Below are 17,072 nucleotides of genomic sequence, written 5' to 3' on the forward strand. Positions count from 1 at the left end.
TGGCTCTTACCGCAGAGGCTGGTATCAACCAAATATCTGAGCACTATAGTGTTGGATCCAATAATTTGGATATTGATTGCACCAAAGCACTGAAACTGATCCTCGGAAAGAGAGCACAGTATTATACATATTGCTCTTCTTTTTAGTCCCCAAGGTGCTAAAAGCAGACACTGGTATTTTCACCTTGAGTACAGATCTCTCACATGTATTGTATCCAGGACCATTCATAGCCAGACCTTCCTGCAGCAATAAGGCTTGCAGCCTGTTCTGGTGCTCCTTGAGCATGCTGGGGGAAAATGTGCTGCAGATAGACCACCATGAGGGAGATTGACACTCCCTGATGCATGCCAAGCATCTACTATGGGCATCCTGATCCTGGGAAAACTGCTGGACAAGAGATGCACCTACTTTTTGAAGCCAGGTCTCTTAGGTTATGTCTACACTGCATTTTAAAAAACAGAACAGTGAGTCTAAGAGCCTGGGCTGACACTATAGCACCAAAACCAGCAGTGTAGACATTGTGGCTCGGACTGGGGCTCGAGCTCTGAAACCCACTCCCCCATTATGAGCTTCAGAGCCTGAGCATCTACACAGCTGTTTTTAGTGCTGGGAGCTCAAGTCTGTAGACCGGGGCTCTGAGACTCACTCGTGAGGGTTTTAAAATCAACCCACCACAGATCCAGTAGTGAGAACTAAAGATGTATCTACTATCTATGCTAAGAATAAAACCTTTTTTCCTTTAATAAGTTTACCGCTAAAACTAATACTGAAAACTACACTAAAAGTAAAACTACACTAAACAAAGACATTAAATTATTCTTGAGTGAAGGCTCCAGATCCAATTGGATACAGAGAGGCTAATATCCATCTGCGGCTGCATTTGGAAGGAACTGAGGCAGCAGAGGGTGCCACTCCCCCTTCTATAACCTCACCTCCAAAATGTTCAGGAAGGAAGAGGGAAGGGATAGCAGGGGTGCACAAGTGCTCTGACAAGCACTGCTGTGAGCAGATTCCACCTCTTGAGCTGCATCAGCTAGCACACCCTATGAGTTGGAATATGCATCCAAAGAAGTAGTGTCACAGAGAGAAATATGTGAAGGTATCTGGAACACAGTAAGACAAGGTTTAATTTGGGGACTTTATTTATTTTACTGGCTTAACACAATATAGGAAGATGGAACATGTAATATTGCAAAACATTCAAAGCCTACATAAAATTATTCAGTGTTTCATGCATCCCCAAACATGTATTTCTTAGTATCCAGTGATAATTTAAATGGAGTGGGGGAATACTGAATTTTGTTTGGTCTTTTTGTATAGTAGATGTTTACATAAATAATTAATAATGTAATATATGTTAGCACATTATAAAAAGTTATTCTGATTGACCAATTCCTCGGTTCCCTCTCAGGCAGTAAGAATGGAAAAAACTGCTTTAAAAAAATATTTATCATAGCCAAGAGCTATATCACATATTGGCTCTCGGGGAATGCTTATGCATAGGCTTTCTAGCCCACAGAGTTCAACCTCTGACCTCTGAAAATCATGTAAAATTCTTTTGTTTGAATCTTGAGTATTGGTTGAGTACCCAGTTGCTGGCAGTGGGATGGATGGATATCGTAAACATAAACAATTAGACCACTAGCACAAGTAAATGAACGTCCATTCTTTTAAACCATTGACTTTATTAAAATACTTCATACAGAGTTTGCAGAGGAACATACTGACATTTTCAGAGAACTCCATTGAAAACAAAACGTAACTGTACATGTACTATTTAACAAATAACAACTTAGAGGATGGGTTCATACTCTATATCCTAAGAGCAGACAGTTGAGTTTTTCTCAGGTTTTTTGGCACAGGCTCTTCCTTTCCCCCTTGACTCCTATCTCAGAATATCCAGTAGCAGAGAGCAGGGTCTCATACTACAAACAAAAACAAACAAACAAACAGCTGGTCCAAGTGGAATTCCATTGTTTTCATCTGCTTCTTCACTCTACTCTTCCCAGTACCTTTTTTTTAAAAAAAAAAACTTTGTCCAGAAAACCTAAGATGATCAGCCTCTTTCAAAGGCTACAGAGCTGCAGTGCAGGAAGAACTTCAAGTCAAATCTGAGCAGAGATGTCCCAAACCATCAGAACATCTCTGAATGTCTTTACAATTCCTTCAATATTTTCCAATTTTAAAAACTGAGTGGAAAAAACAGTACTGTCAAAATATGCTAAGGGGAACAGTGCATTCATGAACTGGGTGGAATGCACGTCGAGGGCAGGCTACAACGCACTAAAGAAAATGACAAATGATAAACTTTAAAATTCTGTTGAAATAAAGAGATGGAGGGTGGGAAGGGGAAGAGAGGAAATAATCTGGATAAATATTTAAAACAAAATGCTCTTTTCACACATCTCATTCTCAGTTAAAGGTTGCAATTACCATAGACATTTAAACAGCACTAGAGATTGTTGATAAAATATATGTCATCACTTAACTCAACGGTACGGCTGTAAGTCTGGGGAAAAATACAACGAAGACTATGTGGAAAAGAAATGTACTGTTGTTTCCATGAAGGATGAATTGAGGTTGCATAGGTTTTCACATGAAATTCATAAGGTTGTTTTGGGGAGATAATTTTTCAACCTTGCATAGGTGATATATCTGTTATAAAGATAATAACTGGAAAGTATGTATGGTTTAAACATGAGCTTTGATGAACACATTTTTTCCTCAAGTTTTACTGCAGCAAAAAAAGCAACTTTTTAAACCTCTTCAGTGCCCTAACACATCTATGTAATATCCCAGGAAAGACACATTAGGATTACCATGTGAATGATACAGTGTATGTTTATCCACACTGAAACAATTGGAGGAGCCTCCCACAAAGCATAGCCCTAAAGTTTCCATATAGAAAAAAATACTGTATGAGTTAACTTTATTTACAAACATTAAAACTCATTTAAATATAAACGATTTTGGATCATTTATTATATCAAATGAAATTATGTTAGTTAACCAGACTGTTGAATGAATGGATCACCCACATTTATACTTATACTTATTTATCAATAACAGTATAGCCAAACACCAGCTTATTAACTGTGTAGAAAACTTTAAAACGGCATTTTTATAATTACTTTTGTTTCTAGTTAGTTCAAACGCAGAGCAATGCCTCCATATGTCTATTAGAATGCAGCTTTTCCATCTTAATTGAGTGAACAAGTTCCAGTTGTACTGCAGCAAGAGCCATTAGGATATTTGTTTCATCATTGGGTATAACAGAAATAAAGTCAGCGGATTAGAATACTGTCACAGGACAACTGATTGCTGCTTTGAAAATTAATGTCTTGGTATTCAGCATGTTAATTTCCACCAATAAATATCTTGCCTTTGCCCTGCTTTTATCTAAAAACAGGAGGCCCCTTTCCTGTGACAGGGCTCTATTCCATTGGCATTACCTCCTCATCAAAGATGTTGTCTGGCATTTCTTTTGCCATTTTGCACCTGGGTCTAAGACAACATCATTAGTACTGGATATTACTCTTGCATATCACAGTGAGGTGTACCTTTACGTATTATTTATAATGGCTTCATTGTGGAGAACTAAACCCTGTATTAGAAACGGTCTCAAAACAGAGACCTTAATACTAGGGATTTCATGTGTGTTCCTTATCTACAGATAAACTTAAAATGCAGAGCTAAAATTGACCCTAAAATTAGGCGTGTGACTTCAAATTGAAATGAAATGAAATGGAAACAAAACCAAAACCCCCACGACCACCCAGCACATTTCCTTTAGAAAGGATGCTATTTACAACAATAAAGATTCAGTTCTTTAATATTTTAACAAAAAACCCAGCTAATTTTAAAATTAGTAAACCTAATAAGGTTTTTTTAAACCAATACAGTGCACAAACAACATTGCTGCTTGTTCTTGAACATGAGTTTCAGAAATGTAGGAACACTAAGATAAATTATACCAAGGGTGACAAATCTGAACTAATTAAATAATAAGAAAGAAAAAGAAACACCACTATATTTGAAACACAGATTCTAAAAAGTACAGTGTTTCAATGTTTTCTCACAGTTCCAGATTGCTAACATTATAAATTAAAGGTGAAAGATATCCATGTATAAACAAGGCAGCTTTCCACTGATTCTATACTGTTCTTGTCTAAACCTTTGGATATTTCAATCTTCAAATCCCACAAAGTAAGGTTGAATTTGCCAGTTAGAAAAAGAATGTCGGTTCATGATGTGGCATTTGAAAAAAATGCATCTAGATATTTACAGGATGCATAGAATGACTTTTTTGCAAATGTTTTTTAATCCACACACATTTTCATTTCACCTTCTGCAGATTTGTAAACAACATGCTATTCATTCGGACTGTGGCCTTAGGTTATGGTGCGTGGTCTTTTGGGAGGAGGTGGGGGCATGAGTTCAGCGTCAGGATCCAGGTGATGTTTTTGCATCTGTCCTTGAGAAGCTGCTGTACACCTATCAATGAACTCAAACAACATTTCCTTTGTGACTGGATTTTGGATGCTGTTACACACAGCTGGGAACAAAGAACACATTTTGACGTTATTTAACTGATGGGCTGCATGCAACACTTGAGCAATTTGATCCTGTATTTGCAAAATAAATGATAGTATTTGGCACAAATGTTCAGCTTTGAACATATATTTTATAGAACTTTTGTGTTAGGGATGAAATTACTCTACTTTGCTCACAAACAGCTGAGGACTACAGAGAGTAAAGAACTGCTGTCCCAACAGGCATCTAGTCTAGCCTTCTAGTCTAAAGAATAATTCTTTGTCAAAAAGTAAAATTAAATCCAATATACATGTGAGAAATTAGCACATTACTTAGGCAAGTAGTAGCAACAAAGCTCTTGTGCAATGTGTCTTCTGGCTCTGAAGCTCTACCTAAATCATAACAGGTAGGAATACATGATTTTATCCATTTTGACAAACTTGGAACTGAAATAGCTAAGTCTTTGGATTTTTCACCAAATATCAAACAATTTATGAAAAGGCTTGATTCTGAAATAAATATCTTTTTATCATTTTGCCTATGCAACCTGATCTCATCTTATGAAATATGGGACTTAGGAAAAAAGACTAGAAGCAAGATATACTGATTTAAGGTGGAATTCCATGACTAGCTGGGACAAAAATATAAGATAAGGCTATAAAAGATTTTGAGAGATAGTATGAGGAAGATCAGCTATACTACAGAGGCAGTTTTGTGAGAAAGAACAATTGTTACTCTTTTGAGCCCTGAGATCTATTAAAGAAAATGAGTAAACTTCTCTCCCTCAACTGATATAAAGTAAAATCATCTTCATGACTAGCAATTAAAAATATGGTTTCATGGGCCACTGAAGATATTCTTTTCATACCACTGTAATTCTGGAAGCATGCACAATGTGAATGTAACATGAATAAAACCGTCCCTAATATCAATGGTTTTTATAATTAAGAACATTTTTGGTATAAAGGTGCTTTTTAAAAAGTTCTTCTGTATGCATCAGTATTAGTCCATTTAAACACAGTATTATAATGAAAAGTAGCTAGCCTTGCCAAAAAAACCCAAAAAATTACAAAAATAAAAAAGTTAATGCCCCAGCAAGCCTGTGCTGGTAAATTTGTGTGACCATTTTTAAAGGATAACCAGGACTAATGGGATAAAAAAAAAATCACAATTTTTTAAAAACCTTTTTTCAACTGGAAAAGTCTAAAAAGAAAAAAGTTCAAAAAGGGAAAGATGTAGCACACTCTCACTTTATTTTAGCTTTACTATTTCTTTCCAGCTTTTTTCAAATGTGGAAAAAGCTGGGTCTCTCCTCCTCACCAAAGACCTTTTCCAATGGGGAAAAGTTAAGAAAGGAGGGGAGGGAACCTCTCAAAACTCCAAAACCAACTTTTTTCAACAACTGAACCAAAAATGCAATTTTTCCTCATAGATTTTTTTTATTTCATTGTAAAAAATGATTTCCCATGAGCAGTTTCTTTTTTTTCTTCCCTTTTCCTTTCTTTTTTTTTTTTTTTTTTACAAAAACCTCTCTCTCTGTGTATATTTGGTGAGAAAACTCGTCAGAAAAAAATGTCAGACAGCTCTAGCAGAGCTGAAGAAGAGGAAAGCTGTGCATGCTGGGAGTGGAGGAAGGAAGAGGAAAAGTTGCTGTTGCTTGGAAGTAGGGGAGGGGGCGGGGGCAGGCCAAAGAAAAAGAGGTTGTTGAAGCAACTGGGAGGAAATGCTGGTGCTGATGGGGAAAAACTTTAGGAGGTGGAACAGTGGTATCTCTTCTTTAGTGGCCCATCCCTCTTTCCCTCTTGGTGGTGCGAGGGCTGCAGGAGATGCACAAAGCTGCTACGGTGGTGGAGCTGCTTGAATTCTGAGGTGTCTCCCAAAAGGCACCAGCAGTCCTACTGTCACTTGATCAAATGGCTAATTTCAATTTGCTCATCCAAACAATTTAATTTCACTAGATTATCAGAAATTCACATGGGTGAAATAATTTTAAAGAAAAAGTAGCAATATACATATGCCTCCTGGCAAGCTTAGTAGTTCTGAATACCATGTTTAAGTTTATGATACCACCAAAAATGCCAGTTCAGTATGACTATTGTTACTCATATTATTCCAACATATCTTTATTTAAACTCATTCATTCCACCTGAAAGAAAATTGCTCTTTTGCATTTTCAGAGGATTCTTTTTCTATTGTCTATAGGAGACTCTGAAGGTGTCACAACCCTATAAGGACAACTTTTTTTCATAGCGTTCATTTGCTTTACTCTCTATTGTTTGTAATACTATTTTAGGAGCTTGAAATTACATTTTCTCCTACTAATTTTGTCTTCCATCTGGCAAACAATGATCTTGAATAGAGCTGAAATTATCATGGCTTTTTTTGTTAACAAATTCAACTTATGTAGCATGTTGATGTGCCAAAGTATCTTTCTTTGTGCATCAGCACAAGTCAACATAGCATGGGAATAGTATTTGTTAGTTAACTGTGTTGTAGAGCTAAGACAACTATATTTTGAGGGAGTCTCACATAAATGCATACCGTTAGAATATATTTGACTAAATAAGGTCCCAATTCTGCAAAGAACTCACACACATTTACTTCACACACGACAGGGGAAATCATGGCTTCAGTGAAGTAACTGGTATGTCTACACTGCAATTAAAAACCCATGGTTGTCCCGTGTCAGCTGACTTAGGCTGAGCTCAAACATCTACACTGCAATTAAACATTCCCTTAACCTGAGCCAGCCGGCACATAACAAATGGGAGTGTAGCCTATTTGATTTCACCCAGTGAGTAAGTCCCATTAAAGCCACTGGGATTACTTGTGGTGTATAAAGTTAAGGCACATATATAAGTCTTTGCAAGACCAGGTTATTGTGGAAAAACACAGCCTCCTAAACTAGATATTGAGAATACAGTCCATTTTCCCTCATTAAATTAGAACAATGTTAAGGCAGATGAAATTCTGGGACTAAATTTTCTGCCAGAGTCCATTTAACCAAGTTTACTGAAATGGTAAAAAGGAAATGTGTGTGCAAAAGTAAGTTATTCTACTCACCTAGGGCAGTGTTGTAAGCATTTGGAAAACTTTTGTCTATTCTCTGTCTCATGAAGACCCAGCTGTTGTTCTCAAATTTGCACTCTATAATCTTATTGTCGTACTGTTTCAGTTCTCTTGTCACCTGTTTAAAAAAAAAGTTTAAAGATAAATGTATTTTATTAAATTAGTTTAAAGGCATTGTTCCTTCAGGTTGTGATAGATAATGGAAGGCCAAACATTGCCCTAAAATTCATCAGGAACAGTTCTTCATCCTACACCTAAAGTTACATTTAGCTGAATATCTTAACATCTCCAATGTACACATGCTCAGCTACTTGACATTTTAAAAATACTTTTGAAATCTGTTGTCAATATATGGCAATTATATTATGCTAAAACATCAGCTACTCTAGGGAAAAAAAAAATCAACCAGTACAAATGTCCCAAATGCAAATAGGTTTCCATGGGGATGAACTGCTTCCTGTATAAATGCTACTGCCAGCCTAAGTGTATGAAATGCATTATCTGTGTTTCCATCAACCTTCATTGTTAAAGGTCTCAAAGCCAAACATTAGGTTTCAATACCAGAATTAGCTTATAAAAAATATTCCACTCTTTACATTTTTAGAGATTATTTTCTTTTAAAAATAAAGTAAATTCTAACTCCAAAAATTACATGGGTTTTTAAATCACACATGTTCTAAATATCCTTCAGGCCTCTTTTCTCCATTCATTCATAGATTTGTCAGCAAGCAGCTGATACCGTGAGCTATTTGTCTTTTTAGTTCATGTGTACTATTCTTCCTGTTTATTTTGGATACTTCATCCTATGCATCTTAACCTATGATAAAATGCAAAATGCCCAAGTAACCATGGCAACTTGAGAACTTTATCTAATGCTTTAGCAACTATTTTCCAATATACTGCAGTTTGTGCCAAGAAGCCTCTTTGTACGTAGAAATCTGTATTTAACTGTTAGATTTGTGTTTAGCTCTGTTATAGTTTTCAAATCAAATGCTAGTCAAGGTAATATCACAACTGTGATGCAGTCTTTTATGGGTACAGTAATTACTTTTCCTTACAGTAAAGAAGACTGGTTATTTCATTAGCAGAAATTTGCATTTCTACTGTCTATCCACTTACCATCACTGACACAGGAATTTACTGCTGTTCAGGGATACAGACTTTGAAGAAGGCCAGGAAAGTCCTTGGAACAATTAGTAGGTGTGCAGTGAAAACTCTCAAACATATTTTGGACTAATTTCTAGATAAAGGCAATTAATCTGCCAATCTGAGTCCCAAATCTGGATTACCCCATTTGCAATATAGGACAAGTCTAACCTTCAAATTCTAAAAATGCAACCATCAACACTTGTTCAGCATTTATTCTGACTATGCTATTAATTTCAGGAAAGGAGGCTCTTGGATTTTACGTGTCAAGTAAAAGTGACACTATGAGACAATTTAGCTAAACTGCTTAATTTAGGCCAGTCAAGTCGTGAAACTTTACCATAAAAAAGTCAGCTCTAGCACTCCATATCTCAAACTCATTTATTTCTTTTTTAAAAACAAGTAATCCTTCTGCTGACTACAGATACTTTTAAAAACCATTTAACTGCTATAATGAGCTTTGTGACTGTTGGTGGTCACGTGGATTAGGGGAGACATCTCCTATCCTGTTTGCAAGATTAACTGATCCCCTAATTTGCCTGTCTTTCCATTTTTAGCACATTTCCTTATACGGTATCTTAGTTCACTATACATGTATTAAAAGTGATATTCCAACCAGATGTTCAAGTAACACAGACTCATTTAACATTTATATTTCATTAGGTGTGTTCAGGAAAACACAACATCCTTTTCTAATCCACTGTGGATGTTTAAACACAGGAAGAAACTTTTGTCTGCGTAATGATTTGGAAAGTATATTATAACAATAGCTGCCAAGGAAATTATTTATATGCTCCTTTTTTCTGATGAAGCAGGAAGAAGAATCACCTGCTAGAGGCAGAGAGATATTCAACTCTAGTCAGTGACTTTCACTAACTAGCAATCTCAGTAAGCCTTTGTCATATAGTTTATCATTATTCTAGTGTTCAGAGGCTCAGAATAGCAATAAATTATGTGGTTGCTCTATGTGACTGTGGCAATTAAGCAGTATTATTAACTCTCTGTATGCTTGCTTGGCTACTCATTAGCAATCTGGAAGATAGATCTTTCCAGAAAATGCAAACACCTGCCAATGCACTGAGCTAAATGCTTTTAGAAAACTGCTGATCATAGTCTTCGCAAGTTATAGCAATGATCTTAGCAAGGAAGGAACATTGTAGTTACCAGTCCATGATTAAATGACCTTGGTCTTGTAAAAGCACCTATCTTAATGTGTAGGCACATTTTCTTTTAGAAGCTGTTGAACATTTTATCAAGAGTACAGAAAGTACTCTGAGCACAATATACATGTTCAGCATTAACAATGCTGAAAATACCAGTATACCACAATCATTCTAGGCTTCTCAATATGTATGTGTTTGGAGAGGATTGAAAAAGTCACAGAACAATTCCTTAGTAATCACTGTAAACAAGCTTTGTTGCAAATATGTCACAGTTCAGGGCAACTGCACCTGTGTTTCCCCTCAGTCATCCAGCTCTCAGCTTCCAGCTCCCCAGATGTTGCCTCTCTTGGGTGAGGAGACCCACTTCTCACTCTCTTTTAACCAGGGTATGTCCAAGCTGCAGTTCCCTGTCTTCACTGTGTATTTCCCAGCAAAGACAGGCTGCCTAAACAGATCTGCTTGCTTTTCCTTCAGAGACTGATAACAGGGTGATTTCTGCAGATATAAGGTACCTCAAAGTTCTCTCTAACCTACCTTATTCTTCAGGTACAAGCATTACAGAGAAAACATATTAAAAACAGTAAAAGAACCTTCTTGCATGCTCAGAAGCTTACCAGAGTTCACGCTAACATGGATTCTGGCATGCCCAGTCCTCCCAACTCTACTTTAAGGATTGGGGCCCTCCATGGACTGGGGTCCTGGGCATTTGCTGGATCAGGAAGAAGCCTTGAGTCCATTTAAATCCAGTCTTTTCATCCCCAAACCCTTTCTTTGCCTCTCTGCCCCTGGGAATTCCAGTCTGAACTAGTGTGTGTGTGTATATCTCCAGGGGGAAGGCCTCAAAGGCACATAACAGAAAAGTTCATTAGCCTCCTCACTCCCTACTAGAGAAGGTACATAAAATGCCACAATACCACATACACAATTGCAATTTTAATACAAAATACCACCAAAGACTGTTTTGGATACTGTCAATCTGCCACAATCACTTCATGTATCACTCGCAACCATTTCCTGAAGTGGTGATTAAGACTAAATGTGGTCTGGGAGGCACCAAAATGTAACTCATCCCTCACCAGAATCCCTTCTCCCTCACCAAGCTTTTTCCTAGCAGTTGAGAGTGAGAGATTAAACTTCCCTCCTAGTGGCAAACAGAGTGACATATTGCACATCCTGCCCCACAGGGGTCTCTCTCTAGTCTCCCTTCTTGGCTTTGTGTTCCTCCATCCTTCCCCCACTCCCACCTCTACATATTGTAGAGGAAATCTGAGAAACTTATCATTCCACTTCTTGAAAGCGAGTTTTGGCAGTTGTTTGTTCCAGCTTGTGCTGGATGGGACAAGGGGGAAGATGACTCAGCTATGATAGGATTGGGGTTGAGTGCTGAACAATTTGCTCAGCAGTGAGATTCACTGTGTGAGCTGCTGGTGCTCTTACCCCAGTGATGACAAATCTGTGGAACCAGAGCCAGTTCTGACAATGCTTCCAAACCTGTTGCAGCCATACGGGTCTGCCAGATTATGGGGCCACCACACCCATTCTAGTGCAATGTGCTGGAGAGAAAGAGCAACTTCATGCCAACAAAGCCCTTTGGGGGGGATAATCAGTATGTTTCTCCCTCCATCCCAGCCCAGACTGGGACAGACTACATGGTCTCCCTCCCCAGTGAACAGAAAACCACCATCCACTATTCTTGTAACTGTCCCCACAATCACAAACCTCAATTTGTACATATTTCGTAGTCTATATTCCAATGCAAAGTGAACTCACCTGGCACTATATAGGGGTTGGGAATAGGTACGGGTATGGAGGACAGGTGATCACACACTGAATCTTAGTCCTGGCATATAGGTGCCCAATTGAATAGCTTTGCAGGGGACTCCAAATTTGTTTGAACTGGACCTGTTTGGAACCCAGTACTCAGTGGCCTCAAATTTGGAAGTTTCCATCAAACTAAGGACTCCATGGAGCCTCCCTTAATCACTAGTTCCCTAGAATAATTTCAGACAGCTAATGGAAATTTGGATCCCACAATACCACATGAATCAGTGTCATGGAATAAATAGATTCCTTTAAAGTTCAGCAAATTTAAGGTAATCCTATTAGCTCATATAGAATAAAAAAGCATAACTTTTTCCTTTCATTATGTTGAAAAGCTTCCCCACTAACTGCGCTATCTAATGTAGTCCTTTAATAAAGAAGTGCTGTTCTCTTTACAAAAACAATAGCATCTAGCATTTATGTATCACCTTTCATGCAAAAGGAACCTGAAGTAGGAAAGAAACTGAAATATCAACTACACATACTTCCATCTACCACTGCAATGCAGCCATTTCTGAGGTAAAGTACATACAGCAACATTATACAGCAATTTAGGACATGTGAAAAATAATGTATCCAACTGAAAATACAGAAGGGAAAACATTTAGGTAACCAGACAGTAATTATCTCTACTGCTTTGAATACTGCCACAGTATCTGTTATGACCACAAATGGTCAAAATTTCTGTTTTACGTCTCATTCAAAAGAGCACCTGCAGCCATGCAGTGCCTCCTGGTACCATGCTAGAGCACAGATTCGGTAATGAGTCAGGGATAATTTCACCATAGTGAATCACCACATCGTTCCTACAACTGTTGCATGTTCTCATCCAAATAGTAATCCAGCCCTGCTTAGTTTGTGAGATGATGGGATCATGGCAAAGTTGCTATTATATGTAATTTAGTTATTGAAAAATCATTGTTTATTTTATATTTTAAAGCAGTTAAGCAAATATTCAGACCTTTGGTTAAAATGGAAAAGTTATGATTTTTTTAAAATCATCATCTATTTTTTCCAGTTTCCCAATTTTTAGTTTTTTTTGTAAAAAAATGTAGAGAAAATTTTATATCACAACAAGAAACACATGAGGTTACATATTTCATTAGAGTTCTGTGTTCAATGCAATTATGACAGATCATTTTTTAGGAAAACAATCTACTTTAAGGAGACACTGAGGCTGCCAAGAAAACATTTTAAAAATTCTATTTAGAAATATGTTTTTGTTCATATCATTTTGTCTTTGTACTTTTACCCTCATTCTTTATTACCAAAAACATCTGCAGGACTAAAAAACGGTTGTTTATAAGTTCAGCAGCTTCTGTTGCTTGTTTCTTGCCTGAAGTCATCATCTTATTTGTGATATCCCAGTAGAAATGATTGTGATGTTAGAGTAAGAAGATTATGATTTCCACAGAGGAATAAGCAGGAGCAGCAGCTGAATTCTTAAGAAATAAAGGGGGTTTTTAACATGTAATTTCTTAGTAATATGGAATAAGAACAAGAAAACAGAATACACAGACAGAACAGTTAATAAATATAATGGCTTTCCAAGTTTTCCAAGAGGCATTGCTCCACACGATATGAGCATTATTCTTTTCCTATGTAAATGAACAAATAGACACATTAATAATATTCACTCACAATCCATTAGCTGGATTGCAGAAAAGCTGGCATATTTTGCCATATAGAACTGGTCTTAGCACTTTTGGCCTGTGAAACAATCCCTCCTCACTGCAAATGTAAGTGATTCTTATCCACCCGCATTATACTACTATGAACGAAGTGAGAAAGATAGCTCTTTAGCGCATGTCCAAAATTAACTGAATAACTCTCTGATGGAGAGTGTGAGAAACCTTCAGGTCATCCCCAGACTCTTGCTTCAGGAAAAATGGAGCCCGGCAGCTAGTGCTGGGGTCAGGGCATTCTTGAGACATTTAACGAAGTTTTCAAGGGAAAATTGTCCAAAGAATCTGAGAGATGTGAACACCTCAGCCACTGGAAGATTTTGGCTATGTTCAGGCATCAATGACAGCACAGGTGATGAGGCGGGAAATATGCAGACCAACTTTTGCCTTTACAGTTGGTGATCTCTTCAGTGAGGCAGGGCAGAACTAATGCAGCCTCCTGGTTTCTCCACCACTACCAAACTTGATATGGTTGTACCACCCCATTTTGGTGAACTGTATCATTCAGATAGTGAGAGCTATATGAGAAAGTATTATCACTGATGATTTACAGATAAGGAAACTCATATGGAAAGTTTAAGCAACTTGACAAAAGACACAATGAGAGTCAGTGGCAGAGTCAGGACTGAAACCTGGGAGTCCCTTGCTCTACATCAGTGGGTCACAAACTTTTTTACTGATGACCTCTTTCACACAGCAAGCCTCTGAGTGCGACCCCCCCCAATAAATTAAACATACTTTTTAATATATTTAACACCATTATAAATGCTGGAGGCAAGTAGGGTTTGGGGTGGAGGTTGACAGCTCACGACCCATCATGTAATAACCTCATAACCCCCTGATGGGTCCCGACCCCCAGTTTGAGAAACCCTGCTCTACATCCTGTGCTTTGTCCTCTTGAGTCTCCTGTCCCCCCATGCTATTGAATTACCCCTCCTTGTGGCCAGAGGTCATAAAGTTGCTTAAGCATAAATTAGCTTAGCTGCAGGAAGCCAATTTCAAGCTTGCAGTGACTTACTGCTCCCTTTAGCCACAAACTGATGGAGGGTCCTCCCCAAAATCAAAGAGACGTATGATGATTTTCAAAGACACCAAAGTCTAGACCTGGGCAGCTGCAGAGGATGAGTACCAGACAATGAATAAACTACAATCTCCAGGAGATATCAAATTTAAATATTCAACCCTAGCAACTGGTGTAAATTTAAATAAGGCAGGGGGACTTGTAGTACCAGACTTTGTGGGTCCCAAAAGTCAGCTCTAATGTCATAGGTTATACACTATGGTAAATATAAAATGCCTGTGTTTTCTCTGAAAGTATATAATTTAGATTGTAAATACCATTTTAAAGAATACAGTTTTTCAAGTGAAATACCAAAAATATACATGAATATAAATAAGGCTTTTAAAATATACTGAAGCCTGTTCATAGAATGAGCTTTTACTGCACCTAAAAGCATCATAAACATTTCAGTTGATAAAAAAATGAATCAGTTAAATAAAATATTACATATTTTCTGTTCACCAAACAAAGCTTCATAATATAATGAAACCATATTAAAAATGCATGTTAAAAGGACCATTTTCTCAAAAATAAAGATGTGCTGAATTGGTTACCACTGCTGTTATTTTATTTTACTAGAGTTATGAGAACTGATGGTGTGTAGTTTTAAGTAGCCTATTACACAATAAACAGCTGTCAGGTTGTGTAAAGCAAGGGAAGTCGAAATGTTTATTCAATAGTGAAGCTGTTTACTGATAATGACTACACATTCTCTCTTGTTTATGGGAAATAAAATGAATTACCTGACTCCTTTAAAGGAACATTAACAGGTTAAAATAATATTTTACATACATTATGAAAATCTTTTTTTACCATATACAGCATGGCCAACACCAAGAATTGAAAAATCCTGAGTCATGCACCTCAAAATCATGAGATTTTTAAAAACAATAAATTCAGGGTTATTTTCTTTGTCTTTATTTCTAAGTCATAAGATTAAAAACATGCTCTTCTTCACAACCATGAGGGCTGGAAACTTTTTTTAATGAAAGTAGAGATTCTCACCTAATTATATTTCTCTAGGTGCTGGTGCTTGAAGAAAAACACCAAATATTGTGAGACTTGCAATAAAAATCACAAGAACTGGAAACACTAAGTATATGCTATTGTCTATTTCTTCAATGTTTTACCTTTATTTCCCATCTTCAAATATTGATTCAGCTTCCTGAGATTTAGGATGGGCTAGACACCGCCTGTCTGTCAGACTACCAGGAAATAACTGGAATAAAATCCCTTCCCCTTCTTTTGGTTGGTAGCATAAGCTTGGTGTTTCTTCGCCAGGAGGAAGTACATTTCCTGTAGCAATCTGGTGAGTTTTCTGTAAACCAGATCTTATAGTACCTTCTAAACAATGCTCAGGACCAATGTGTCTAAGGTGACAAAAGACCAAGGGATGTAAAATAGCAAAGAGGTCCCAGTAAACTACTGTTAATGGCAAAGCCAGCTAAATGATCTGGAACCTTTCAAAACCCCTTCTATTTCTGGTGCTTGCTGAAAGAATGGTTAAGATAATTTGGTTTCTGGTGTTGTTAAGGTGAGCACACTATATGTAAGGTGGTACTGACCTCCTTTGAAGCTAGTCACTCACACTACAACCAGCTTGTGTACTAGAGCCTTTTCCCTCTCTGACTTGAAGGAGGGATCCATCAGATGAGTCACAGGTCCAAACGTACAGAGTGTGGCCTTTGTCTCTATTTTCCTCAGCAAATAAGACTGCCCCAAAAAGTTCTCTGTAGTGCAAGGGAAGAGCTTTTCAAGGACCCCTAGTGGAAATCATACCTGCAGCCAATCAGACCTACAGGAATCTATGCCTGCCACAGCCTCACCTGCATCAGAGGCCACCAGAGCCTTATGCTGGGCTAGGTCTATGTTCTCACAGACTTGCTTCTAAAACGCCTAGTGTGTCTCGATAAAATCAGTCAGGGTAGAGGCCTTCTTCCATATCTGCACCTTAACTTTGGACATGAAAGCCTGGTAGTTCATGATGGAAAGGTTTGAGGATGTAGACTGGTGTACCCTTTGTCTGAATAATCCAAGCACCACAGTTCAGGGATCTAGACCACAGTATTCCAAGTATGGCTCATCTTCCCTCTAGCCCTGGCCATCCCTGCCACCAAACTTTCACAAGACAGTAGTGGTCTTAGCCATAGGCATCTTTGAGGGCATATTTTTTCTTGAGCACTTTTGAGACTGGGAAGTAGTTGCATCACAGGGTCTGCCACATCTTCACCAGCTGGTTTAAATAGGGTATAACAAAAAGGTAACCCTAACAGATTGGAGTTTCTGGCCCAGGCAGCTCTGAATCATGGTCCTTATAGATTCCTGGACTGGCTTCACCTCAAAATCAGGTGTCCTGGACAACTTCTGTAAAAATTAAAGAAGGTAGGATCCTCCACTGTGGAGCCATTACCTTGGTGTTCTTCCACTGTAGCATCAAAAGAGTTCTCTGATTATTCAGAGTTCAAAGAAAGAGCCCATATCACCCTGATCCTCAGCCTGCCCTGCTGCAAGTGGACAAAACTGACTGGAATGTTTGGAGGACAGTACTTATACCTGGCATAAAACTGTGTGTAAAAGCTATGCTGGCAGGATATT

The 17,072-nt window shown here is 37.9% G+C and overlaps 1 protein-coding gene across 4 annotated transcripts in view; it reads right to left on the minus strand.

Moving 5' to 3' along the window:
• Positions 1-1,137: 1,137 nt before the first annotated feature.
• The window catches only part of RNGTT (RNA guanylyltransferase and 5'-phosphatase), a 436,222-nt gene continuing 420,287 nt past the window's right edge, over positions 1,138-17,072 (minus strand). For 2 of the 4 annotated variants that reach the window (XM_073336687.1, XM_073336684.1), the window contains 2 exons: positions 7,597-7,720; positions 1,138-4,555 (listed from right to left, as the gene is read on the minus strand). In XM_073336687.1, the coding sequence (XP_073192788.1) occupies positions 4,392-4,555; positions 7,597-7,720 (288 nt within the window). In that variant the 3' untranslated portion in view covers positions 1,138-4,391. The other 2 variants (XM_073336683.1, XM_073336685.2) reach the window with 2 other exon arrangements.

This window comes from Lepidochelys kempii, chromosome 3 (assembly GCF_965140285.1).
Source record: "Lepidochelys kempii isolate rLepKem1 chromosome 3, rLepKem1.hap1, whole genome shotgun sequence".
In the NCBI taxonomy this organism is placed as follows: Eukaryota; Metazoa; Chordata; order Testudines; family Cheloniidae; genus Lepidochelys; species Lepidochelys kempii.